Here is a 26,558-nt window from a genome sequence, read left to right on the forward strand (position 1 = left end):
CCCTGAGTTGAGTGTAAACCATGTGACCCTGTGAGCGTGGTGCTGTGGCCTCAGGTTGGTCTCAGATGTTCAGATGTCATGTGTCAGTGGTTGGATGTGTTGTGTCCCTCAGAGCGGGGCAGCGAGCGCGCCTCCATCTCGGCTCTGCCTCAGGAGCTGCTCCTCAAGGTGTTCCGCTTCCTGGGCCCGGCGGACCTGTGTCGCTGTGGGCAGGTGTGCAACATCTGGGCTCAGGTGTCCAGGACCGGCTCGCTGTGGAGACACCTGTACCCCGTACGCTGGGCCAGAGGTGCGTCAACACACACTCACACACATGCATGTGAAGTGGAGATACACACTGCAAAACAGTGTTTTTGTCTTGTTTCCAGTCCAAATATCTAAAAACTCTTATTATACATAAGATTATTATAAGATATTATGTCCTGTTTTGAAAACAGTTTTTTACATTTTATTTCAGGATTTTTTGATGAATATAAAGTTCAAAAGAACAGCATTTATCTGAAATAGAAGCTTTTGTAACATTATAAATGTATTTACAGTCACTTTTGATCAGTTTAAAAATCTTACTGATCCCAAACTTCTGACTGGTAGTGAATAATAATATATAGTAAAGTGTAATTTATTCCTGTGATCAAAGCTGAATGTTCAGCATCATTACCCCAGTCTTCAGTGTCACATGATCCTTCACAAATCATTCATTTCTGATAAATAAATAATAAATAGTGTCAGCTTTGAGTTCATGTGTCTTTATCGCCCTCTTGTGACCAAACATCAGCTGTGTCGTGTTTATTACTTGAAAATGAAAGATATTTTCCCTTTAGTATATTAATGTGCACCAATGATTAAGCATTAAAGGAACGCAGAAAATAAATGTTTATTTCATGGTGTCTTAAATTTAATTAAATATTACATTTATATTGAAATATTAAATAAATATTATTACAGTATGAGTTTTTTTTAAATATATTTTCTAATTAAGTAACTTTAATTAATTAAACAATAATAGGTTTTTATATTAAAAACTTTATTTGAAAAAATTATATACTAAATAGCAAATATTTTATACATTTTGATTAAAATTTTATATTATAAAATATAATTTTAATAAAAAACAGTAATATACTGCATTATTCAAATTATTTTTTATCATTTTATACTATAAAACTTTCATTACAAACAGCAGTTTACTGCATTAGTGAACTCTTTTTTTAGAATTATAAAACTTATAAAAAATGTAAAATACTACTTAAACAAATTATTTTTATAACGTTTTATTAATTTATTTTTATATTTTAAAACTAATTTCAAACAGCATTAGTGAATCATTTTTTTAATGTTTTTCAGAATTAATTATAAAACTTTCATTACAAACAGAAAGTTTGCATCCACTAATGCAGTAGTATACTGCATTAGTGAATTATTTTTAAAATATTTTTACAATTAATTACAAAACTTTAATTAAAAATAGTACTAAACTGTGTTAGTGAATTATATTTTACATGTTTTTATAATCATAAAACTTAAATTATATACTAAATTAGTGAATTGTATTTATAATGTTTTTTTATAATTATAAAACTTGGATTAAAAATGTTGATATCCTGCATTTATATTTTTTGGTTTATTATTTTTATTAATTATTTAAATTGTAATTAAAAAACTGCATTACTGCAACGTGTTTAATGCATTTATAAAAAAAATTGTTTTTAATTGTTTTATTATTTTTATTTATTAATGAAATTGTAATTAAAAAACTGCATTACAGCAACGTGTATAATGCATTTATATGTTTTGTTTTATTATTTTTATTAATTAATTAAATTGTAATTAAAAATCTATATTATTGCCACGTGTTTAATGCATTTATATGTTTTGTTTTATTATTTTTATTTATTAATGAAATTGTAATAAAAAACTGCATTAATACCACGTGTTTAATTCAGCACGTTGTCCAGTCATCTAAAAAAATAAAAAGCGTTATTTTACATTTTTAATGGAGAAACTGAAGAGTCAGAATGTTGCATTGTGGGATACAGCGTCTCAGTGTATATGCTGCCTGTAGGTCACCTGTGATTGGTTGTTGTGGTGTTTGTAGGGGACTATTACTGTGGTCCTCCGGGCGAGTTGGACCAGGAGCCGGATGATGATTGGGTGAAGAGTCTCCAGGACGAGGGACGAGCCTATCAGGAGTGGGACGAGGACGCAGACGTCGACGAATCAGGTCAGGCTTCGCTTAGAACTACATTTCCCATGATCCCGCGGGCCGTAGGGTTCTGTTTTAATGTACCTAAAATAAAATAGAGTTTAATATACAGGTTTCATTTCTTTTTATAAATGAAGCAGTTTTAAGCGTATGTTCACTGCTGTTGTCTCTGCTGTTCAGAGGAGGCGTGTGAAGGGTCTCCAGCCATCAATGCGGTTCAGAGAGAGAAGACTCTTCTCGACGGGATGATCCAGAAGCTTCTGCCCGTCGTCGGCTCGTCCGTTCGTTCGCTCAGCCTGGCCTACAGCTCCACCGTCTCCAGCAAGATGGTGCGTTACTCAGATCATGTGATCAACAAACACTCACACATGACCAAACTGAGCACTGAAGAGCAGTCGCTCAAGATTGTGATTCAGTGACTCGCTCATAAAGACTTTACTTGTTTCATTACTGGATGAATCAGTGTTTTCTGAACAAATCTCTTGAATGAATGATTCAGTGACTCACTCTTAAAGACTTCACTTGTTTCATTACTGGATGAATCTTTTTTTTTTAACAAATCTCTTGAATGAATGATTCAGTGACTCACTCATAAAGACTTCACTTGTTTCATTACTGGATGAATCAGTGTTTTCTGAACAAATCTCTTGAATGAATGATTCAGTGACTCACTCTTAAAGACTTCACTTGTTTCATTACTGGATGAATCTTTTTTTTTTAACAAATCTCTTGAATGAATGATTCAGTGACTCACTCATAAAGACTTCACTTGTTTCATTACTGGATGAATCAGTGTTTTCTGAACGAATCTCTTGAATGAATGATTCAGTGATTCACTCATAAAGACTTTACTTGATTCATTACTGGATGAATCAGTGTTTCTGAACAAATCTCTTGAATGAATGATTCAGTGACTCACTCATAAATACTTCACTTGTTTCATTACTGGATGAATCAGTGTTTTCTGAACAAATCTCTTGAATGAATGATTCAGTGACTCACTCTTAAAGACTTCACTTGTTTCATTACTGGATGAATCTTTTTTTTTGAACAAATCTCTTGAATGAATGATTCAGTGACTCACTCATAAAGACTTTACTTGATTCATTACTGGATGAATCAGTGTTTCTGAACAAATCTCTTGAATGAATGATTCAGTGACTCACTCATAAATACTTCACTTGATTCGTTACTGGATGAATCCGTGTTTTCTGAACGAATCTCTTGAATGAATGATTCAATGACTCACTCTTAAAGACTTCACTTGTTTCATTACTGGATGAATCGGTGTTTTTGAACAAATCTCTTGAATGAATGATTCATTGACTCACTCATAAATTCTTCACTTGATTCATTACTGGATGAATCAGTGTTTTCTGAACAAATCTCTTGAATGAATGATTCAATGACTCACTCATAAAGACTTCACTTGTTTCATTACTGGATGAATCAGTGTTTTTGAACAAATCTCTTGAATGAATGATTCAGTGACTCATAAATACTTGTTTCATTACTGGATGAATCAGTGTTTTTGAGCGAATCTCTTGAATGATTCAGTGACTCGCTCATAAAGACTTCACTTGTTTCATTACTGGATGAATCAGTGTTTCTGAACGAATCTCTTGAGTGAATGATTCAGTGACTCACTCATAAAGACTTCACTTGTTTCATTACTGGATGAATCAGTGTTTTTGAACAAATCTCTTGAATGAATGATTCAGTGACTCATAAATACTTGTTTCATTACTGGATGAATCAGTGTTTTTGAGCGAATCTCTTGAATGATTCAGTGACTCGCTCATAAAGACTTCACTTGTTTCATTACTGGATGAATCAGTGTTTCTGAACGAATCTCTTGAATGAATGATTCAGTGACTCGCTCATAAAGACTTCACTTGTTTCATTACTGGATGAATCAGTGTTTTTGAACAAATCTCTTGAGTGAATGATTCAATGACAAACACATGTTTTAACAGTCACTTGTCTCCACCTACTGGTGTAAGGATGTAATGATACACACATGGTGTAATGATGTAATGTAATGATCACATGGGTGTTTGAATCGAGATTGCGATCTTGGTCGTGCAGCTCTAATGTGTCTATGAAATCTAGTTAAATATATAAGTTACTTGACTATTAACCATATTTAACTGGTCTATCCTGCTTTTAAACTCATGATTTATTATTATTATTATTATAACATTGAATTAATAGTTGTTTTTAAACTTATCTGGGAACAATGCAATAATACTGTATAATATATAATATTATTTTCTCCTTCCAGGTGCGACAGATCCTCAGTTTGTGCCCAAACCTGACACACCTGGACCTCACGCAGACTGACGTCTCTGACTCCGCCTTTCACAGGTTGGCTCTTCTGATTGGTTGTTCAAAACGTTTGGCATTGACTGCTCATATCGGCGTGTGTGTGTATTTGATATACTGTAATGTTGATTTTGTGGAGCCCACTTTATTCATTACTAGATGAATCAGTGTTTTTGAACAAATCTCTTGAATGAATGATTCAATGACTCTCATAAAGACTTTACTTGTTTCATTACTGGATGAATCAGTGTTTTTGAACAAATCTCTTGAATGAATGATTCAATGACTCTCATAAAGACTTTACTTGTTTCATTACTGGATGAATCAGTGTTTTTGAACAAATCTCTTGAATGTATGATTCAATGACTCTCATATAGACATCACATGTTTCATTACTGGATGAATCTGTGTTTTTGAACAAATCTCTTGAATGAATGATTCAATGACTCACTCATATAGACATAACATGTTTCATTACTGGATGAATCTGTGTTTTTGAACAAATCTCTTGAATGAATGATTCAATGACTCTCATATAGACATCACATGTTTCATTACTGGATGAATCTGTGTTTTTGAACAAATCTCTTGAATGAATGATTCAATGACTCACTCATATAGACATCACATGTTTCATTACTGGATGAATCTGTGTTTTTGAACAAATCTCTTGAATGAATGATTCAATGACTCTCATAAAGACTTTACTTGTTTCATTACTGGATGAATCAGTGTTTTTGAACAAATCTCTTGAATGAATGATTCAATGGCTCACATATAGACATCACATGTTTCATTACTGGATGAATCTGTGTTTTTGAACAAATCTCTTGAATGTATGATTCAATGACTCTCATATAGACATCACATGTTTCATTACTGGATGAATCTGTGTTTTTGAACAAATCTCTTGAATGAATGATTCAATGACTCACTCATATAGACATCACATGTTTCATTACTGGATGAATCTGTGTTTTTGAACAAATCTCTTGAATGAATGATTCAATGACTCTCATAAAGACTTTACTTGTTTCATTACTGGATGAATCAGTGTTTTTGAACAAATCTCTTGAATGAATGATTCAATGGCTCACATATAGACATCACATGTTTCATTACTGGATGAATCTGTGTTTTTGAACAAATCTCTTGAATGAATGATTCAATGACTCTCATATAGACATCACATGTTTCATTACTGGATGAATCAGTGTTTTTGAACAAATCTCTTGAATGAATGATTCAATGACTCACTCATATAGACATAACATGTTTCATTACTGGATGAATCTGTGTTTTTGAACAAATCTCTTGAATGAATGATTCAATGACTCTCATATAGACATCACATGTTTCATTACTGGATGAATCTGTGTTTTTGAACAAATCTCTTGAATGAATGATTCAATGACTCACTCATATAGACATCACATGTTTCATTACTGGATGAATCTGTGTTTTTGAACAAATCTCTTGAATGAATGATTCAATGACTCTCATATAGACATCACATGTTTCATTACTGGATGAATCTGTGTTTTTGAACAAATCTCTTGAATGAATGATTCAATGACTCACTCATATAGACATCACATGTTTCATTTCTGGATGAATCTGTTTTTTTTAATGAATCTCTTGAATGAATGATTCAGTGAGTCACTCATAAAGTCTTGGCATGTTGATTTTGTGGATCCCATGAATATTTCAGTTACTCTGTTGTGTTTTTCTAGCTGGGTGGAGTTGGGGGTGTGTCATACTCTAGAGCACCTGGATCTGTCAGGCTGCGACAAAATCACCGACCGCACGCTGAAGATTCTCTCTCTGGGTTTGGGCGACTTAATGGCGTCCAATCCGGATCGCAGAGCCAAACTGCTGAAAGCCCCGCCCTCTCCCATCAAACTACAAGACGAGCACTCCCTTCAGCCAATAGGACGCAGCTGCCAGGATCTCATATTCAAGCGGAGACCTGGGGGGCGTGGCTCAGGCTGTGGCCCCGCCCACGTGTGGGTTCTTGATCCGGTGAAACTAGCCGACATCGAGGACGCAGCCGACTGGAGCAAACCAGGGGGCGTGTCTACACAGGGAAGTGGGCGTGGCCACATTTTCGAGTCGCAGGGAGGCGTCGGCTCATGCTGTTGTAGGAGGAGCCGGAGGCGGAGCTTCAGGACTGGTATAAGCTCCTCCCCCTGGCAGTATGGCTCAATGGGTGACGCCCACTGTGGTCACTCCACCTGTTGCACATCAGATGTGTCGCTCTGGACTGTGAGAGAAACGCACTGTGACCTCCAGGCCACAGGGGGCAGTGTTGATTTTCGGACTAAATGCTCATTTGAGGGCGAATCTTGCCCTGATCGTAACAACAGGACTGACCAATCAGGAGCCTTTCGAACACTCCGGTTCCTCAGCCTGTCTGGATGCTATCAGATCACGGATCTCGGCCTGAGGTACACAACAAACACCGCCATGATATAATAGGGGCTTTCGCACTGGAGGAACCTTTATATACTTCCTAGAACTATTGGCGGAAGCTCCCGGATTTTGCCGTGTTCGCACCGCAGGAACTAGGAATGATTTTAGTTCTAGGAACTCCTTTTGGAGGAACTGATTTACTCCTCCTTCAGAGTCGGTCTAAACCAGCGCTATAGGAGCTACAGTGACGTTAGTGTTCGCTGATTGGCCGAACGCACGCGAAACACCAGCACACGCTTTTTACAAAAGCAGTGTAAACACACAGATTATAGTCTATATATTTACCCCAGACACTAACTCTATGAACATGGAAAACAGAGATAGATGAACCTCTTAATCTTTACGCTGAGGAGAAACCCAACACAACTTTGAGGAGACCAAGAGAAACATGATCATGTATTTCTGCTCAGCAACACTGGACATCAACCACACGCCATACGCTAATAACTCTTCATTACTGTCTACTTTCTGTGTATAACTGTTCTATCTAATAACGTATTAGACAGAACTGTTAGACAGATCGTAAACTAATGAACACTGGCGTTCTCAGCGCCGTCAAAATAAAAGTCACAACAACGGGAACCATTAGTTCTCGGGTAAACAGAACTAGAACAGAACAGTATTTTTGTCTTGTTTCCAGTCCAAATATCTAAAAATTCTCAAATCAAGATACTAGATGAGTAAAATGCTATAAGATATTAAAGTGATACTTCAGGATTTAGCATTAAGCTTTGTATTAGTAGAAAACCTGTAGTATTTTAGAATTACCGTGCTTTCCACCCTCATATCCCCCTGAGACGAGAGATTTATGTATTTTTTGTCTGGAAAAAATCCACCGATGACGCAAAAATCGTCATTTTGCGTCATTGGAGGATTTTTTGGCCAGAGGCTAAAGACTACAGCCAGTAGGAGGCGCTGTTCCACATGTTCTCAACCCGCCCATAGAGGGATCTCACTCACAGAATGTACACACAGTCAGCCATCTTTCTTTGGAAGCTAAGCTAGCAGGCTCTTGTTCTGTGGAGAAAGCTGAGTAGTAGGGGTTACCATCCTCTTTTTCCCGGACATGTCCCGTCGAGATCGTCCAAAATGTCCGGGATTCGGCTTTTGCTTTCTCTGCAGTCGCCATTCATTGTTTACATGCACACCTTTCAATCTAACTGAATTCATTCCGATTGGTGAATCTGAATGTAGTGTTTACATGAACGCTAAATGAGTGATCGGTTGATGTGCGTTTTAACATTGCTAAGAAAATTCCCGCTCCTCCTTGATAGATACGAGACCGTGAGAGATCACGCCACCGGCCTCGCGCCGTTCTCCCGCGGCCCTCAGCCTCGTCCTGCTCGCCACAGTGAACATGATGAATGGCGGCTGTAGAACTCAAAAGCCGAATCCCGGACATTTTGGGCGATCTCGAAATCCTGGGCAGACTCGTCACGTCACGGAGACTCACTAGTAGCCTAACCTTGTTGTTTTCAACTGCGCTCTCTAACCGGTAGACGTGGCTTGGGAGTGGCCTCGTAGGGCAGCGAAGCAAGTGCATTCTGGGAGTTGTTGTCTTTCATCCACATAAGCCAAAAATACATTTTCTGGCTTTTCTCAGTCTAGAAAGCTCCAAATTCAAAAATAATTTCACATTTCTTCTACATAAATTACCTATTTTAAATACACATTCATCTTTCTAGAGGTGAAGTATCCCTTTAAGTCTTGTTTTCTGGGGGAATTAATCAAAATTAAGTGAGTTGATGCTTAAAACAAGCAAAATGATCTGCCAATGGAGTCAGAAAAATAATCTTAATTCAAACAGAAACAACATTATTTTTCTGACTCCATTGGCAGATCATTTTGCTTGTTTTAAGCATCAACTCACTTAATTTTGATTAATTCCTCCAGAAAAAAGGACATAATATCTTATGGCATTTCACTCATCTAGTAAATGCATCTTGATTTAAGAAATGTTTGATATTTGGACTGGAAACAAGACAGAAACACTGAGTAAGAAAAGCATGTTTTGCAGTGTAGTTCCTAGAACGAAAGCCCCTCTAATTTCATTGTTTGTTTTTTACAAATTGTGATACCTCAGTTAAATGTCATGCTTCAGTATTAGTGTGTGTGTGTGTGTGTGTGTGTGTCAGGTGTCTGTCTCAGCGTGGAGGGCTCCCTCTACTGGAGCATCTGAATCTGTCGGGCTGTCTGCTCATCACGGGGGCGGGGCTTCAGGAGCTGGTGTCCGCTTGCCCCGCCCTCAACACACAGCACTTCTACTACTGCGATAACATTAACGGTAACACACCATCACACACTCACACTGCTGAGAATCATGATGAACACGTGACTTATCTGATCCATATGAACATATTACTTATCGGAATCCTTAATTAATGGCAAATACATCACCTTTAATTAATAAATAACTCACTAACAAGCACATAACGAATCTCTGAATATGACATCTCAGAATTTATCTCAGAATTTCCAAGACTGGGTTCCTGAGTTGATGAAAAGTTATTAACAATAGATCGTTCTATATTTCAATTGGTTTTGAAAATATATTACAGATGAATTCATATTGTTTTTAAAAATTACTTAGTTTGATTTTACATTTTTATTATTTTATTATTAAATATAAATAAATAATTTGTAGAATATAATAACACTTACTAAAATAAGATGAAATATATTGTTCGCCTGCATGTCATGTGACCATTAACTGACGTCAGAGCAGTTTTCTTTTCTTTTTTTACTATTATAGTTTTATTAATATTTGAAGTTTGTCATTTTTGTAATTTTGGGATAATTTATTCCTTCATCCAAGAACTTTGAACTTTGTGAATGTTCGTTGTGAAAATCTTTTAGCTCAAATGTGTTCGGCCGACAAAAAAACGTTGTAAATCCTTGAATGTGTTTATGATATGTGATATGATATGAGAGCGTCTGCTAAATGTAAATTACTGTAATGCCCACAATTCCACATATGAAGTCCAAACCCAAGTATGACGTCATCTTGGTAAGTAAAGGGTGGGTTTGTTACGAACTGAAGCCTGTTTTTATATAACGTAAAAATGTAAAATAGCTCATACTAGTTAATCTTGTTTACGTATATCATGTTTCAGTCCATACACTGCAAAACATGCTTTTCTTAATCTGTGTTTCTGTCTTGTTTCCAGTCTAAATATCAAACATTTCTTAAATAAGTAGTAAAATGATATAAGATATTAAGTCTTAATAAGTCGAAATAAATTAAAATGAAGTGAGTTTTTGCTTAAAGTAAAATGATCTGCCAATGGGGTCAGAAAAATAATGTTGTTTCTGTTTGAATTAAGATTATTTTTCTGACCCCATTGGCAGATCATTTTGCTTTTTTAAGCAAAAACTCACTTCATTTTGATTAAAGGCCCTTTCACACCGGACGCGTAACGAAAAAGCGAATAGTTTGTGTGCCAATAGTTCGCATCAAAACCATTCACATCAGCCGCGACGCGAATTTGCGACGTCTGTGACATTCTGGGGCCGTATTCACAAATAATTTTAAGGCTAAAAGTAGCTCCTAACTGGCGAATTTAGGAGCAACTCCTAAAAATAATGGGCGTGTCACTCGTAACTTTAGGACTCCTCATTTTTTTGACTAAGAGTAATTCACGAAGCATTTTAGCCCTAAAAGTAGCACCTAAGCCTGGGACAGCTTAAAAGAAGTCGAGAGGACTCCTAACTCACTAAGACCTTCACAAACCGCTTTTTGTGGCATTTCACGTTGCGATGTTGTGAAATGCGTATGCGGCGCTACAGGAGCTTCCAATCACGAGGGAACAATTCTGCATCGTAGGCATAACTAGGGATGCAATAACGCTACCAACAACAACCAAAACTAGGCTACTCACTGCATGTAAACTAATTGTAACGTTTCATTGTGAATCAAATTAAAATGTTCTTCTCTTTGCAAACGCAGAGGCATATAGTGACAGATTAATTCAATAATGTTGCAAAGATATTGCATCAATCCATATGTTTCATTAGGCTATAGGCTATTTGTTTTGCCTTACTCTTTATTCATTTAGGCTATTTATTCAGTTATTCATCATCTTCCGTCCTTCGCACTACTTGTGTAGCGCACGCATTCTCAGACCTGTCACCTGTCACTCATCATCGTAGGGGAGGTGTTTGGAATCATTCCCGCGTTACAATCATCAGCCAATCAAGGTGGTCACTTCAGTCAAGCTCGTGCATGAGTAATGACGTCATCCATAGCAACGAAGACTCACTCTTAGTTTAGGAGTTGTCATTTTTCTTTACTAAGAGTAGGTCTGAAAGGCGTTGTGAATAACTTTTAAGAGAAAACTCCTAGCTAAAATCTTTTAGAGCGATTTAGGAGTACTCCTAGTGGTAAGATAAAATGCTTTGTGAATACGGCCCCTGAGTGTCATCATTCCAAAACTTTAGCGCCGACAGCTGAGAAAACATGGACACTTCATCATCATCATCCAGTGAAGACGAGCTTTTCATTTTCTTTAAAAGACAGAAACGAAGGTTTTGGGTGCAGCCAATCTTACAGAACAGAGAGTCTGAAGGGGAGTATGCTAATGTCCACTCTTAGTTTCCTTTTCCTCTCTCCTTTTCCTCACACAGGTGTCCCTGAGGTTTTTCCAGTTTTTTTGCATCTTCAACTAAACACAGTGCGTTTGTAATGTCAATACACATTACATGTAACACACGAAGTAACAAGTTAAAATCATTTGACTAGAAACTGTAGATATCACACAAAGAATGTACAGTATACTAAAAGCAGCCCTAAATAGTCTCACTACACGGTCTCTATCTCTATCTTTGACGATAATAGTGTTAGCTTTCTATCCCAAATGTAGATTATCCTGCTAGCCTACACAGCACAGGACTATACAATGACTAAAACTATCACACAACACACTCACAGTCGTGATAACCGAGTTGGTTGGCAATGCTACGCCACACATTGTCTTTCATATCGTTGTCCTTGTAGTATATGATTGGCTGAAGCCTTTTCTGTCGCCGCTAAAGTAAAAAAAAATCGACATTGAAGCGAAAAAAATAAAAGTCGGTTTTCCGCCGCAGCACATTCGCCTTCGGTGTGGAAGCGCTCATTACACACACAGCTGATCACAACATAAAACCATCGCGTGAATTATTCGTGCGTCAAAATCGCGTCCGGTGTGAAATGACTTTAATTCCCCCAGAAAATCTTATGCATTATACCCATCTAGTAAATGCATCTTGATTTAAGAGGTTTTAGATATTTGGACTGGAAACAAGACAAAAATACTGAGTAAGAAAAGCGTGTTTTGCAGTGTGTTTGTATTGGGAAACATCAGTTGAACACCATTGCTTTAGCATAGTTGTAGATTTACACTTTGTTTTTCTCAGTTTAATAGTAAATCTCCAGTAAATGTCATTGTTTTGTGTGTTTGTAAGTGGTTTCCGTCTCTGGTTCTGCAGGTCCTCATGCAGACACGGCCAGCGGATGCCAGAATCTGCAGTGTGGTTTCAGGGCTTGCTGTCGATCCGGAGAATGATGCTCTTTTCTCTGTATTTATCCCCGTTTCCCCCCCTTTCCATCTCTCTCCTCGTGTCCCTCTCTCATCCCTCATCATCCACGTGCACTTTAAGCGGGAAAGTGCTTCAAGATGCTCTTCGACGCAGTTTGCTTTCACTAAAAATCAAATAAAGTGAAATTCGGCTTTGTAAACCAATCCCTGAAAGGTGTTGTGAAGGAACTAAATGATGTATATTTGTATATAATTCACAGGACGCTCTTTAATTGGAAACTTTAAGATGTTACTTCAACATCGTGTGGGTTGTTTTTTTGTTTTGAGGATTTCAACCCAGGCACATCTCGAGGTTTACACTGCGAAAACTGCTTCTCTTACTCAGTGTTTCTGTCTTGTTTCCAGTCCAAATATCTAAAAATTCTTAAATCAAGATGCATTTACTAGATGAGTAAAATGACATAAGATATTATGTCCTGTTTTCTGGGGAATTAATCAAAATTAAGTGAGTTTATGCTCAAAACAAGCAAAATGATCTGCCAATGGGGAGAAAAATAATGTTTCTGTGTGAATTAAGATTATTTTTCTCCCCATTGGCAGATCATTTAGCTTTTTTAAAGCATCAACTCACTTAATTTTGATTAATTCCCCCAGAAAACAGGACATAATATCTTATGTCATTTCACTCATCTAGTAAATGCATCTTGATTCAAGAATTTTTAGATATTTGGACTGGAAACAAGACAAAAATAAGTAAGAAAAGCATTGTTTGCAGTGTAACACCTCCATCTCCGTCTCATGAACCATTACTTTGGGTAAGATGTTTTAATCACCTGCGCAAAATAGGAAAAATACAATTCACAAGCTTGTTGAGTTGTGGTTTGTCAAATAAATCAGCAGGTGTTTTGGTTAATAACCAGAAGCTGTATTAGTTGCGTTCATCTCTAGGTTTTAACCTAATGCCAGATAGATCCCTCTAGCTTCACTGAACGAGACTTCACCTGTGGTTTAAAGATCTGGCAACCATTTCCAAGGATTCACACTTTGGTTGGTTGAAAGGGCTTGTGAACTATAGTAAGTCCTGGGTATATTACACTTGTTAAGTTTCCAGAGTTTTTAGATGCTGCATGATCTGTTTCTTTTGCGTAGCTGACCATTAAAAGCACCTTGACAGAACATTTGTCTGTGTTGAAGTCTTTATTGAGCAAATGGTGACCAGGCGTCCATAAAAGTGTCCATGTGACATATATAAGTCATATGATGCTTTGTATGAGGAAAGACCCACATTTAAGTAAATAATGACAGAATACTATGATAGAAAACTATCCCTTTATTGGAAACTTGTCCCAGACATGTTTGAAAAGTTAGTTCCTATCTTCATTAAACATCGAAAGACAACCATAGATCTGCTCATCAAGAGCTAAAACATTTAAAAAGCTAAAAAAGTGCAGTACCTTAAAGTCCCCCTGTGGTGAAAATCCAGCTTTTATTGTTGTTTATGTGTCTATGTGGTGTTTTTAATGTGCTTTAAGACAAACCATGTGTAAACTCATAAGTCGACAGCATTGCTGAGTATTTCCTCCTTAAAACTGCAGTGAACCAAAGACAGTCTCAAAAACACGCTTTGAAATCGCTGGTGTTTCTGACATCACAAACTACCTTGTAACCAATCAGATCAACGTGTGATCGTCAACCAGTGGATCTCTGAGCTGAGTGAGTGAGTGGAGGCGGGGCTCATTTGCATATTCATAGAAGCGCACATACTAAAATGAGGCAAGGGTGTCGAGTTACATTCAAGATATTTTAAGGCATTAAGACATTATTATCAAGGAAAAAACATTTAAATATGTAATTTTGGTGATCAAAAATGAGTTTAAAGGGATAAAATTATTGCCTACAGGAGGACTTCATAAACAGATTCTCTAAAGTGTCTCAAGCTTTAGCGTTGAGCATCATTTTCTTGCAGCACTGTTGGTAATGCCATATCATATTTATTTTTAAATCAGGACAACATTTTTATCCTGAACTATTCAGAACAGAAACGTTTCTTTAATAGACGTAATTTTATATTCGGGACCGCTGACATCTCACTTTCACCGCACCTGGGATATTTGTTTCTCCTCTCTGTTTTTCTGTGTCTTGTTTTGTTGTTCTTGTGTTGTTGCGGTGAGCCGCCGCCTTACCGTCCACAAAATTTCGCGCTTGATCCCTGAAAGAGCCCAAATCCTGGATAAAGGGGTTGAGTGAACCTGGAATGGACTCGGTGCAGGAGGATCATGGAGTCCGAGACGCTGTAGAAGGACAGCAGTCCCGCCCGGTGATCCAGAAACACCCCGATCCGGTGGGACAGGGGGACGTCGATCTCCACCTCCTCGTTATTGTGCACTAGTGCGTATCTGAATATCGTACAGTCCAAACTCCAGGACTGTCTGTTGTACCCAAACCCACTGTCGTCGTCTTGCCCAGTCCTGCTGATGTCTTTGTATGACACTGCGATGTCTACGCCGTATTGCCCGGTCCAAACCACCTCCCAGTAGCACCGGCCCGTCAGCCCGGTCTTGCTCAGTACCTGCGCCCACCACTCAAACCTGTCCTGATGTTCAGGGTACGACTGGGGCTCAGTGCTGCAGTCCACAGCCTGGTTCTGCTCCGTTAGCCGGAGGTTCCTATGGGCTGTGTTCGGGTCCAGACTCAAGCAGACCAGAACTGATGGGAGAGGAGACAAGGTGAGAGTGCAAAACCCAAGTAAAGCTTGGCCAAGACTAGTTTATGCACGCTTACCATGTACTTTATATAGGCCATTAAAGGCGCGTTATTATGATTTATGGCTTATTAATATAAACGCGCGATTAGTCGACTGATGGCTTAAATGAACGAAACATCTTTAGTAGGGCTGGGTATTGACACAAATTTCACAATTCTATTTCGATTCCGATTCAATATTGATTATTTTGGATATCAGGTTTTCTCAAGGAAAACACATCTCTTCACTAAGGCTGTTAACTATGGGAGTCAGTGGTAGATTATAGGCTTCATTAGCCTACTATAATATTGAAGGTAGAAATTTACTGATTTGTTTACAAACACTAAAATTACACTTTTATTTATTTTTATAATAATAAAGATATATGAAATATAAACATTTAAATGGTGGCTGTCATTAAAACCTGCCAGATTTATTCAAACATGCATTAAAAATTGAAGAACATATTCTGGCATTGTTCAAAAGTACATAATTTTTGGGAGGTTGTCTACTATTAATAGTATTTTCACCCTACATATATCAAAGTCATTTTATGTCCTTTATTTGGGAGACATCCCAGATGAGGTTGGGAAAGATGATAAATATTTATTTAAAATTTTATTGGCAACAAGTAAAAAAGCGATAACTCGGAAATGGTACAAAGAAGACCCACCTACGAGAGAAGACTGGTTTCAAATAGTAACAGAGGTTAGAGAAATGGAAAGACTTACAAATACACTTCGGCTACAAATACAAATTTTTGAGAACCAATGGAGGAAATGGTTAACAAGCTCCTTTGTGGTTTAAAGGTCTGCATTTGTAAATTAATATATTTGTGTATTATTAGAAGGTTTACTCATGTGAAATGAGTAAAGGGTTATATGTAACATATGACAATCATTTGTTATTCGTGAATGTTTATATGCAATGTGTGGCAACCTTCATTATTCTAATTTATTATTTGTATTTTTTTTTTTTTTCTTTAATTCTTTTTTTGTAAAGTGAAGTGTTTATCTGTTCTAAAAAAGCAATAAAAAATAAGTAAAAAAAAAAAAAAAGAATTGAAGAACATGTAATGTGGTGCATATAATTAGCAAAATGCTCCTAGAGTTAATTGTTCTCGCTGACTAACGAGTTTATGGTCACATGGTTTTTCTGAGGTAAATGTGACGTTACATGACATTGTTTATGAGCTGATTTACTGACATCTTTCCACGGTTGAAACACTGATTGAGCGACTCCATGTCACATGATACGGACTTCGATAAGTTGTACTCTGTCTTTTAACACACTTTCAGAAGCTCATTCATGTTTATCTCGCGCTGTATCTGGTGTTATTAAGGCGGAAGAGAAGATCATGTGCTTCTCTAGAGCTGAGCCAGAGCGATCTCACGCCACAGCGACAAAACGCTATTTATGTTTTTGAATTTCGTAAGAAAATGGACGTAATTTGAAATCTGAGACTTTGTTTCATATTAATAGTAACAAAGCACAAAGATTATGCCGATTTATTGGATGGGATGCGCGCAACATGTTCCATTCATTCATCAACTGAAAACAGGATGACTAATCGCTTCTTGGGATTTAAGAAACGATATTGTTCATAAAAATGAGAATCGATTAAAATCGAGAAATCAATATTTTTTACCCAGCCCTAATCTTTAGTCGAGGGCAGCGCTACATTCAGGTGTGATTCTTGACTATCCCCACCTAAGGAATACGGAGGGAATCGGGATTTTCCTAGTCCTGCCTTTGATGGAGAAAGTTTAGGTTCTTTTTAAATGTGAGCAAACAGAAAGGCTTACACTGTAGGAAGTCCTCCCTCGTTGTGGGTTCCAGTGGCAGTAGGATCTTCTCTGCGGTCACTAGAGGTGTGAGGGAATGGATCGGTTATATGGGAATATGCAGACTTTTTCACAAGGGATGGGAGACGCGTAGGATTTTTGTAAATCACGAGTGTTCTGTGAAGTATTATGTAGCCCCTTAGGCAGGACCCAGAGAGCAACATAGGCCTTGTTTACACTGCAGATCTTGATGCCCAATTCTGATTTGTTGCATATCCGATTTTTTTTGACCGTCCATTTACACGTTCTTTCAACTGTGACCCATATCCGATTCATGTGTTTACACTCGCCATACTATCTGAAGCATCGCGCATGCTTAAAGGGTTAAATTATCTTGCACAGATGGACGAACGCAAAACATGATTGATGCTAGCTCTGCGATATATACGAAGTTCGCCAAACATCACCATGATTATGAGGCGGAGGAGGACGAAAAGTGCCATCACTGCACATGTGCTTCAGTTATTGTGTGTGAGAGAGATCTCAGGACTGGAGGGAGTAGATTGTGTTTAAATGTTGTGCTTTAACGAGGAGCAGTGGGTCCGAAATTTTGTTGTGTACAACGTTTGTCCACATTCCTCTCCTACGATGACACAACGTTTCGTCAGGCCATCCGTCCCTTTGCAGAAGCGCGTCGGGGTTTCTCTCGTCATTTAACCATGGAGACGTTGCCAAATGCCTCAGAAAATCCGATCTGCCTGTTTACATGACAGTCGCACATATCGGATTTATTTCCACATATGAATGAGGCCTGAAACCGATCTCGAAATATCCGAATGCATGCGTTTTTTTCCTGTTAACACTGTCATAGAACACATCCGATCTGTGTCACACATGACCAAAAAATCGGAATTGGGTCACATTTCACTGACAGTGTAAACGAGGCCATAGTGTTGCCCAGATCCAGCGCGCCTGGAATCCACATGTACCAGATGTGGGCCGGATCTGGGCCTGATCTATGTTGCTCTCTGGGCCTCAAGGTCCACTAACCCTGCAGAGTTTAACCCCAACATTAATCAAGCACACCTGCCTGTAGTTTTCAAGCAGTCTGGTTGGATTTTTCAGGTGTGTTTGATAAGAGTTACATTTCCGTTCATGCATTTGGCAGATGCTTTTATCCAAAGTGACTAAAGCCCTATTCGTACGGGACTAGTGTAACATGGAGAGGAGGGGTAGAGTAATAATCACCAGAGCTTCTCTGTGATTTCAGTCCTGTCCGAATGTGCATCTCAGTGATCATCACGGATAATGTCCGTAAAGATTACGGCGACTTTTACCTTCAGTAAAAAGGTCCGGAAAACGACCTCAGGTGATACTAGACCCGCTGTGAATATGTACAGTACGTAAATATTCCATCATTTCTTGTTTAAAAGTAGTTTTCCGCGTTTTTTCAGAGTATGGAGACGCTTGATAAAGCATCAGTTGTGTTCTAGTCGCTGGGACGAGTCTGTGGCAAAACTCAAGTGTTTCACACACACCATTCAGATCAGAAAGAAGATCGACAGCACTTGTTAGAGGCACGAAACATCTTTTAGCGTTAGATAAGAGCCTATTACCAACACAATCCAATCGTCCGACCGGACATAACTGTTTTATAAATATAGGTTATGTGTTGCGCACGTGATATCAGGATCAGGAAGCAGCGTAACACACACGAGGACAGGAGTGACGGCGGTGTGTAAATCGAGTTACTCTCCCACTTCTGCTGGTTTACTGAGATCTCTTATCCCGGGTGAATTGGCCATTAATATTACAGACGTCCTGTGGTAAAATTACATTACTCCATCAACCCTTGTAGAGTTAATCCCGTCCGAATAGGGCTTTACATTGCATTTCAAGATATACATTTTTACATTCTTATCAGTTCTTGCTTTCCCTGGGAATCGAACCCATGACCTTGGCGTTGCAAGCGCCAGCGCTCTACTGTTTGAGCTACAGGAAAGCAGGGAAAGTTGGAGCTAAACTCCGGAGGAGAGTGGCCCTCAACGGCTAGAGTTGCCCGTCACTGAAGAGGGGACATGGAAAAGATAAATATGAGATGAAGAGGAAGAATTACATTTCAATGCTTTTGCTTTCCCCTGAGAAACTCACAATCATTTGCATTTCCCTGAGAAACTTTGTGTAGGGTTTTGTGGGGGAACGCAAAACTTTTGCGAGGGAATGCATATGCACTGAAATATAATTTTTCCATTGGGATTTCATGGGAACAGATTCCATGCGGAACCACACACTTAAAAATAAAGGATCCAAATGTGGGTTTTTTTGGTAATGTTAACACAATAGGACAATTTTGATCCTTTGAAAAGATACAGGGGACAGTTCTTAAAGCATTTTTTCTTGCACGGGAAATGTTTCATGGATGTTAAAAGTTCTTCATGGATCCATTGATGCCAAATAGAAACCTTTATTTTTAAGAGTATAGTTATACACTACTTTTGACAGCCCACCTACCAACTGTTAAGATACAGATGCTGAAATCCACCAGTTCTCAGGTCAGTGACTGGCTGCTTCTGGGAGTACTTGTTGCTTTTGGATGGATGGAAATTTGGACCACAAAGATCTAGTAGTAGTCCCATACTTTGAATTAAAACTGACCACTTATAACTTTTTTCATAAAACTTTACTTTTTACCTGCTGAGAATATCCTGGCCATTTCCAGTCTCCACATGTCCTCTACTTGTGCTGTTAATGAGGAGAGGGACTTGATCACTTCTCCAAAAGAGAACTGTGGATTAGTGGTTAGGCTGGGGAAGTCAGTACACTGCGAAGTCGGCCAGCGAGATTCGACCTCCTACGAGATTTGGAGACAATCCTGAGTGGCGGTAAGGGTGCAACAACACTTTTATCCACAGCGTCTTGCAGTAAACTGTTTGCAAATCTCCGATAACAAGCTCTGAGCTTGAGTCACTACATGAGCCCAGTCCCAGTTAGTTGAAAGACTTTGATAATATTGATTCCAATTGTTGACTATTTTAAACATTGTCTTTACTAACTTTCTGGGCCGGCAAGTTTCAATAACATAGAAGCCTATGGAGCAGTGAGCCAGCTCTCAGATTTAATCAAAAATATCTTCATTTGTGTTTAGAAGATGAACGAAAGTCTGACGGGGTTGGAACAACATGAGGGAGAGAAATTACTGACAGCATTTTCATTTTTGGGTGAACTAACCCTTTAAGGCTAATGTATTTCTTGCCTGGTTGCATAAAGCACCTTAAGTTTTTCCCTTACTATGAGACTTAAGGCGTGATTTCCCCTCAGCCAAGGGAATGACTTAAGGGTGTTGCATATAATCCCTTAAACAGATCTCTTAGCTAAGGGAAACCGTTAAGTGTTTCACGACAGCGACCCAGGTTTTGTCGTTATAAAATATGATTGCTGGTTCACTTGTCGCCTGTCAATGACGTAATATCCGCGTTATCCCTGGTTTCCGCTCGTACATGGCGACAGACATGGACAACTGCATTACGTCTAGCGCACGCTCACGCTGTTGTTGTTCCGTTCAAACATTATGGACCATGGCAAGCAGACTTTGGGACAAAAGGAGAACTAAAACGAGGATCAGTATCAGCGTGGCGTTTTCGAGATGCCGAGAGCTAGCGTCCGCGGCTAACTTCGACTCGACAGAGACGTGCAAATGTACATAAAACTAATCAATGTTATACAGCTCAACATGATGAAATGTTAGAATATGATCAGTATGTTATTCTAATGTTGATCTGGCTCACTGCTAGTCTCATACAGACAAACTAACACACAGAATAACATTATAACTTTAACACACTCAAATGCAGTTTAGTGTGATAGTGTAGAGCGAGTGAAGCAGCGCTGCGTTCCCTCATAAGTTTCATTCGTCTAATAAACTGACCCGTGTGAGTATTATTCAGCACTAGCGGGTAACTTAGTTTGGTAGAATGAAATGTCCTCATTCCTTTATATCCGCGGGACTCGCGTGTGGCGCTGAGATCTGTCTCATTAGCACTCACCCTGCTTCATCCCACAGTCATGTTAAAAACATCAGTGTATTCACTCATCCATAAACATTATTAGATCCATCGGCATGACGACAAGTTCCATATTCCGCTTATGCGTCATCAACCTACGCCTGTGTTATTGTAAGAGGTTAGCGACACCTAGCGCCGAAAACAATTACATATTGTGGCTTTAAGGTGCTTTATGCAACCGGGCACTGGTCCTGGAGGGCCAACGTCCTGCAGAGTTTAGCTCCAACTTTTACCAACATACCTGCCTAGAAGACTGCGGTAATCCTGAAGACCTTGATTGGTTCAGGTGAGTTTAATTGGGGTCAGAGCTAAACTGTGCAGGACAGTGGCCATCCTGGAGCAGGATTGGACACCTCGGTGTTACCTGGAGGAAATAAATGTGATCATCAGTTTGTGAGAGCTGCTCCAGCCCGGACTGTTCCCTCCTCAGCTTTGAGATCTCCTGTTCCAGACCTTCCGAATATCCCTGAATTCGGTCCAGCTCCGTGCTCATCTGAGTTTGGACCAGCTTAATCATCTCTGTGTGGCTTCTCTGTATAAAGCCAAGCAGCTCGGTAAAGATCCTGGCACCTTCTTCCTCTGTGGCTTGAGTCAGGTTCTGTCAGTGGACATATAGTCAAGAATTTTAAGCATTTATTTGGTTGTTCATGTGTGAAAGTCAAGCGGCAACCTTCCCGTCTCTCTCTTGAAACCAACACTGAAGTGACTTAAACTGCAGTTCATCAACTGGCCACTAGAGATCGGCTGCAAAAGAGAGTCAGTCCCATAGACCCCCATGTTAAAATGCCCAACTTAACAGCAGAAAAAGCGTCACGGACACTACGTCAATACTTATTTTACAGTCTATGGTAAAAGTGTGTAACTTTTTGTCCCATATCTTCCATTGTTCATGGTTCAACTCACTTTGTGAAGTCAACCAATGTCTTAATTATAGTTTCTGCCTATTAATCTGAGATTAAGAAACTTATTGCACTTTTAAATGAGCCACGGACTTACCCTGAGGGAACCTGCCATCTTTTGGATGTCCTTCAGCTCAGTCACTCGATCCGTAATCATCCGCTTGGACTTCTCCAGCTGCCTCTGGGAATCATTGGACAACAGGACTCAAGACCATGGCTGTGTCTCAATCAGCTCTCTAGGTTGTGAATTGTTGTATAATGTACACTTAATCATACACTGTTAAGGACGCTGGCTCTCTACACATTGGGACACTGATTACTCTTTCCAGCAACATGCCAACGTCATTACTGCACTGTGAAAACTGTTCGTAATTTTAACGGTAAAAGACTGTAATGGAAAAAAAACATGTTAATTGGTTAATAGTATATGTTCCCTTACTATATAGTGAAAAACTGTTATAGATCTCACGGGACATTTTATATAATTTTACAGTAAAAAAAAATACGGTAGGAATATTTGTTTTACGGCATTGATCTAAAGTTTACGGTAAAACAACTGGCAGCTGTGGTTGCAAGTGCTTTACTGTAAAAAAAAAATACGGTAGTAATATTTGAGGTTTTATGGCATTGAACTTCAATTTATGGTATCCATTTTTTTTAAAAGGCAGCTGTGGTTGCAGCTTTACCGTAAAAAAAATAAAAAAAATGGAAGTAAAAAAAAAGGCAGCTGTGGTTGCTAGTGCTTTACTGTAAAAAAAAATACGGTAGTAATATTTTAGGTTTTATGGCATTGAACTTCAATTTACAGTAAAAAAAAAACAAACAAAAACAAAGGCAGCTGTGTTTGCATGTGCTTGACCGTTGATAATGTGCTTCTTCACCATTATCAGTGTTTGCTTTAATTGGTCTCTTGACCCTTGACTTACTCGCATTAGTGTTTCTGGCTGCTGTAACTGTGTTTATAATACATTCGTTATTGCAAGGAAAGCCAAGAGTAAATGTGATCAGGTGATGTTGGCTACATATTGTTGATGACATAGTCATCATATAGTGGCCTGATTCACTGATCTCATATAAAGTCTTATCTTTGATTATATAAGGAATGTTTAATAATTTCACATTATTGATTATATTAGCTCCGTGACCCTACATCATGAGAGTCAGCAGCGAACTTTGTTTGAATCATCATGTGGATATCATTTTTACCACCCGTATTATTATGTATATCCGTATATCAGTTTTATTAGCAGATTTTAGTACTTCAGTGAAATGGAATAATAACGGTTTATCAGTTAATGAAATATATGTTTTTTTGTACCATTAATTTAAGTCCCGTAAAATCTAAAAGGTTACTACTGTACTACCACTCTTTTACAGTAAAATACTGGGAACCACAGATAATGTTTTTTTTTATTTTTGCCATAAATTTAAGTCCCGCAAAACATAAAAGGTTGCTACCATATTTAAAAATAAAAAAAATTATAAAATCAACAACTGAAATTTACGGTAAAAAAATTTGTTTTTACAGTTTTTTTTATTTAATTTTTTTGACAGTGTGGTATTTCTGAACAATAGCAGAACTGATATCTTTCTGACATTATTTTATGCAATTTACAGTAAATTATGATTTAGCTGTATATTAATTATATTTAGCTGTATATTAATTATACCTGATAGCTGGATTATGTTCACTACCTGTCTATTATTTTATGTTTATGTTGAAATATGATTAAATAACAGTGTGTGTTTTTAAATATTGTGCATTGTGGGACTTTTTAGGGAGCGAATGTTTAGGGCGATTGAGACAGCCCTTAAAATGTCCCATTCCCTCACTGTAAAAAAATAAATAAATTATACGGTTTACGGTCTTTCACTGTACATTATGCAATGACTTGTTCTTTTTCACTTCCAAAAACGTTAACGGTATTTTACTGTAAAATAACATTAAATGTACGGTTAGATCTAGATTCACAGTTTTTCACCGTATATAGAGTATGAAAACTTTCTGTTAACCAGTAAACAGTTTTTCACTGTAGCGTTTTTCTTTTTCACTTCCAAAAACTGTAAATTTAATAGTATTTTACTGTAAAATAACATTAAATGTACGGTTAGATCTATCACAGTTATTCACCGTATATAGTATGAAAACTTTCTGTTAACCACTTAACAGTTTTCACTGTAGCATTTTTACAGTATTTTACCGTAACGATCATTTTTTACAGTGTGGGAATGACTGCGATAATCACAGACACCAGCTGTGTGTGTCATAACCTGCCGTGCCAGATGACTTGAAGAATGTCTGTCTTATAGTCATCCCAGTTGTAAATCACCAGACTCACACACACTCTAACCTGTTTCTCAGCTCGCTCTGTCGCCACACACACCATGTCATGTCCTGTGTGCTTCATATCCAGCATGCAGAAACAGCAGATGCACTGACCATCAGTGCGACAGTAAACCTCCAAGAGCTTCTGATGTTCACCGCACATCTTTTCCTGGAGTTTTCCAGTGACGTCCACTAGTAAGTGTGTATTCCCAGCAAACAAGTCGCTGTGCATCTGCAGGTGAGTTTCACAGTACGACGCCAAACACACCAGACAAGTCTTGATGGCTTTCTCCTCCCTACCAGTGCAGGAGTCGCACGACTGAAATCCCATAGTTTCCAGTTTCTCTGCAACCGAATCTACGGATTCATCCGGATCTGTCCCGCACTGAGGACAGGTGTTTTCCCTCAGGTCCTGGAGGCAAACTGAGCACATGTTTGTGTCCTTCTCATCAGCCATTTGCATGGAGGACAGGGAGCTCTGTGTTAAAGAGACTCGACAAACACTTTCGATTTCGTTTCTTTCCCTCTTTCCGTAATGTAGGTGGGACGATCTAATGTGTGTGTGTGTGGCCACAGATAAAGAGAGACAGAACTCATGTGAAGCCTTAATTCAGAGAGACAGACGGTTGCGTGCTAGCGTGTGGTTAGATAAATATTTCCCGAGTAACCAGAAAAACCAGTCAAATATTAGGCTACAGCACACACGCTACTGTCATGTGGTTATTTAAAACATCTCCCTTTTGGCACACTGGTGTGTGTTTGCATATGAACCAACCGAGGTGGGTTGAGGTAAAAGAGATAATCTCTTTCACCTCAACCCACCTCAGTTCATAGAGATTGTAAACTCTTGTTTTGCTGTCGCTTTTATAGTTTTTTTTTCTTCTCAGTGAGTGTTTTTTGATAAGGTTTATATATGTGGACAGAGTCCAGTTGCCGTGAGTTTGTCAAACACACTGTTGTATAACTTGTTAAGAAAGACAATAAAACGTATATAGGAAGAGCCAAATATGGACTGTTTAATAATGTAATAGGCTACTTCATGTTTCATAATTTTATTTGAGGTGTTCTGTTTAAGTAATGGCATGATTCTTTGGTTCATGTAATTTCTCAGTTTAATTAAACCATATTAATACAGTAATTAAACTGTATTAAAGTGTGTAAACTGTATTAAAGTGTGTAATTTTCCCCATAAAGTCTTGCTCCAAAGGCTTAGATATGCTTATGTCGACTACATGAATGCTGATCTTTATGTTGCTAATACAGATGTGCATGTGTAGGCTATATAAAGCAGAAGTTACTTAAATAAATGACGAATTGACAACTTTTGACTCTAACATCAAGATATTTGTACACTGCGAAAAAAAAAGTTGTTACCTTAAAGATTTAAGTACAATCAACTTGGATATTTAAGTCATTTCAACTTAAATCACATTAAACTGACTTAAAAAAAAAAAAAGTTAAATCTTATAAAAGAGTTGAAAATTGATTAACTTATTTTGATGAGTGAAAGCAATGTTGGCACACCATGGCTCCAAAAATGTGAAAAATGTGAAAACTTAAATGGTAGACTGACTCACCAACCCAGTCTCACGGCAGTTCGTGACACAGTCACGAAATTTATAAATATATTATTATTTACTATAGCCGTGAGACTGGGTTGGACTCACACACACGGTGGAATGGATGTTACTCCTCCTTCACATATTTTAGTCAAGGTGCCGTTTGGTAACTACAGATGTGGTAATTGTCAACAATGTAATTTCACAATGTAATTTTTCAATATAAGAGGCACAATTTGGTGCAAAACGGCTAATTTAATTTACACGTTGCGCTAAACATCGGCAAAACTAGTAGATCTTTAAAGGTGCTCTAGGTAACTTTTTAACCTTAACTGAACAGCTTCGGAGTCAGTGGAATGGTTATATTACTTATTTCGGGTTGAATGGTGGTGGTTTCGCACCCCCCTGGTGCCTGAGAGCGGAAAAAACTCACTTGCAACTTTGGGACGCGGGTCGGTGTCAGGAAGTATCGCGTGATATCAGGTCTCGCGATGTAACGAATTGCTTGACGGCACTGCACACATACACGCCCCTATTCAAGCACCGGCGGGCTAGCTATAAGCAAAGGGCAACGATAGATTTAGTTATGGCTGAGGCTGAGCCTGTAAAAAAGAAGCAGAAAGCTAGGAAATCTTTGTCGGAGGACCAACGAAAGAGGAAACGGGAGACT

At 38.3% G+C, this 26,558-nt stretch overlaps 2 protein-coding genes across 7 annotated transcripts in view; one reads left to right on the forward strand and one right to left on the reverse strand.

Annotated features, from left to right (window-relative positions):
* The window catches only part of fbxl5 (F-box and leucine-rich repeat protein 5), a 26,315-nt gene extending 12,755 nt beyond the window's left edge, over positions 1-13,560 (forward strand). The window contains exons 5-13 of one of the 6 annotated variants that reach the window (XM_079848291.1): positions 113-289; positions 2,096-2,221; positions 2,384-2,532; positions 4,488-4,570; positions 6,262-6,975; positions 9,136-9,284; positions 12,467-13,042; positions 13,117-13,392; positions 13,437-13,560. In XM_079848291.1, the coding sequence (XP_079704417.1) occupies positions 113-289; positions 2,096-2,221; positions 2,384-2,532; positions 4,488-4,570; positions 6,262-6,975; positions 9,136-9,284; positions 12,467-12,543 (1,475 nt within the window). In that variant the 3' untranslated portion in view covers positions 12,544-13,042; positions 13,117-13,392; positions 13,437-13,560. Of the gene's footprint in view, positions 1-112; positions 290-2,095; positions 2,222-2,383; positions 2,533-4,487; positions 4,571-6,261; positions 6,976-9,135; positions 9,285-12,466 lie in introns of all 6 variants that reach the window. The other 5 variants (XM_079848292.1, XM_079848290.1, XM_079848287.1 and 2 more) reach the window with 5 other exon arrangements.
* On the reverse strand, positions 13,441-25,034 carry ftr92 (finTRIM family, member 92). Its single transcript, XM_079848309.1, has 6 exons — positions 24,355-25,034; positions 22,101-22,184; positions 21,469-21,702; positions 19,735-19,894; positions 17,065-17,124; positions 13,441-15,222 (listed from the first exon to the last, which is right to left on the reverse strand). Exons 1-6 carry the CDS (start codon positions 24,790-24,792, stop codon positions 14,696-14,698), a joined length of 1,503 nt encoding a protein of 500 aa, XP_079704435.1. The 5' UTR covers positions 24,793-25,034; the 3' UTR covers positions 13,441-14,695.
* Between the last annotated feature and the right edge of the window lie 1,524 nt (positions 25,035-26,558).

The sequence above is a fragment of the Squalius cephalus genome (genome assembly GCF_949319135.1).
Source record: "Squalius cephalus genome assembly, chromosome: 18".
Taxonomy (NCBI): Eukaryota; Metazoa; Chordata; class Actinopteri; order Cypriniformes; family Leuciscidae; genus Squalius; species Squalius cephalus.

What these genes read in the sequence shown, in the direction of transcription:
- ftr92 (XM_079848309.1), bottom strand. Translation starts at nt 24,792, where the DNA reads ATGCAAATGGCTGATGAGAAGGACACAAACATGTGCTCAGTTTGCCTC. An exon ending in AGATGGCAGGTTCCCTCAGG is followed by an intron (nt 21,703 to 22,100) that starts GTAAGTCCGTGG and finishes GTCCACTGACAG; the next exon opens with AACCTGACTCAAGCCACAGA. An exon ending in ATCACATTTATTTCCTCCAG is followed by an intron (nt 19,895 to 21,468) that starts GTAACACCGAGG and finishes CAAATCTCGTAG; the next exon opens with GAGGTCGAATCTCGCTGGCC.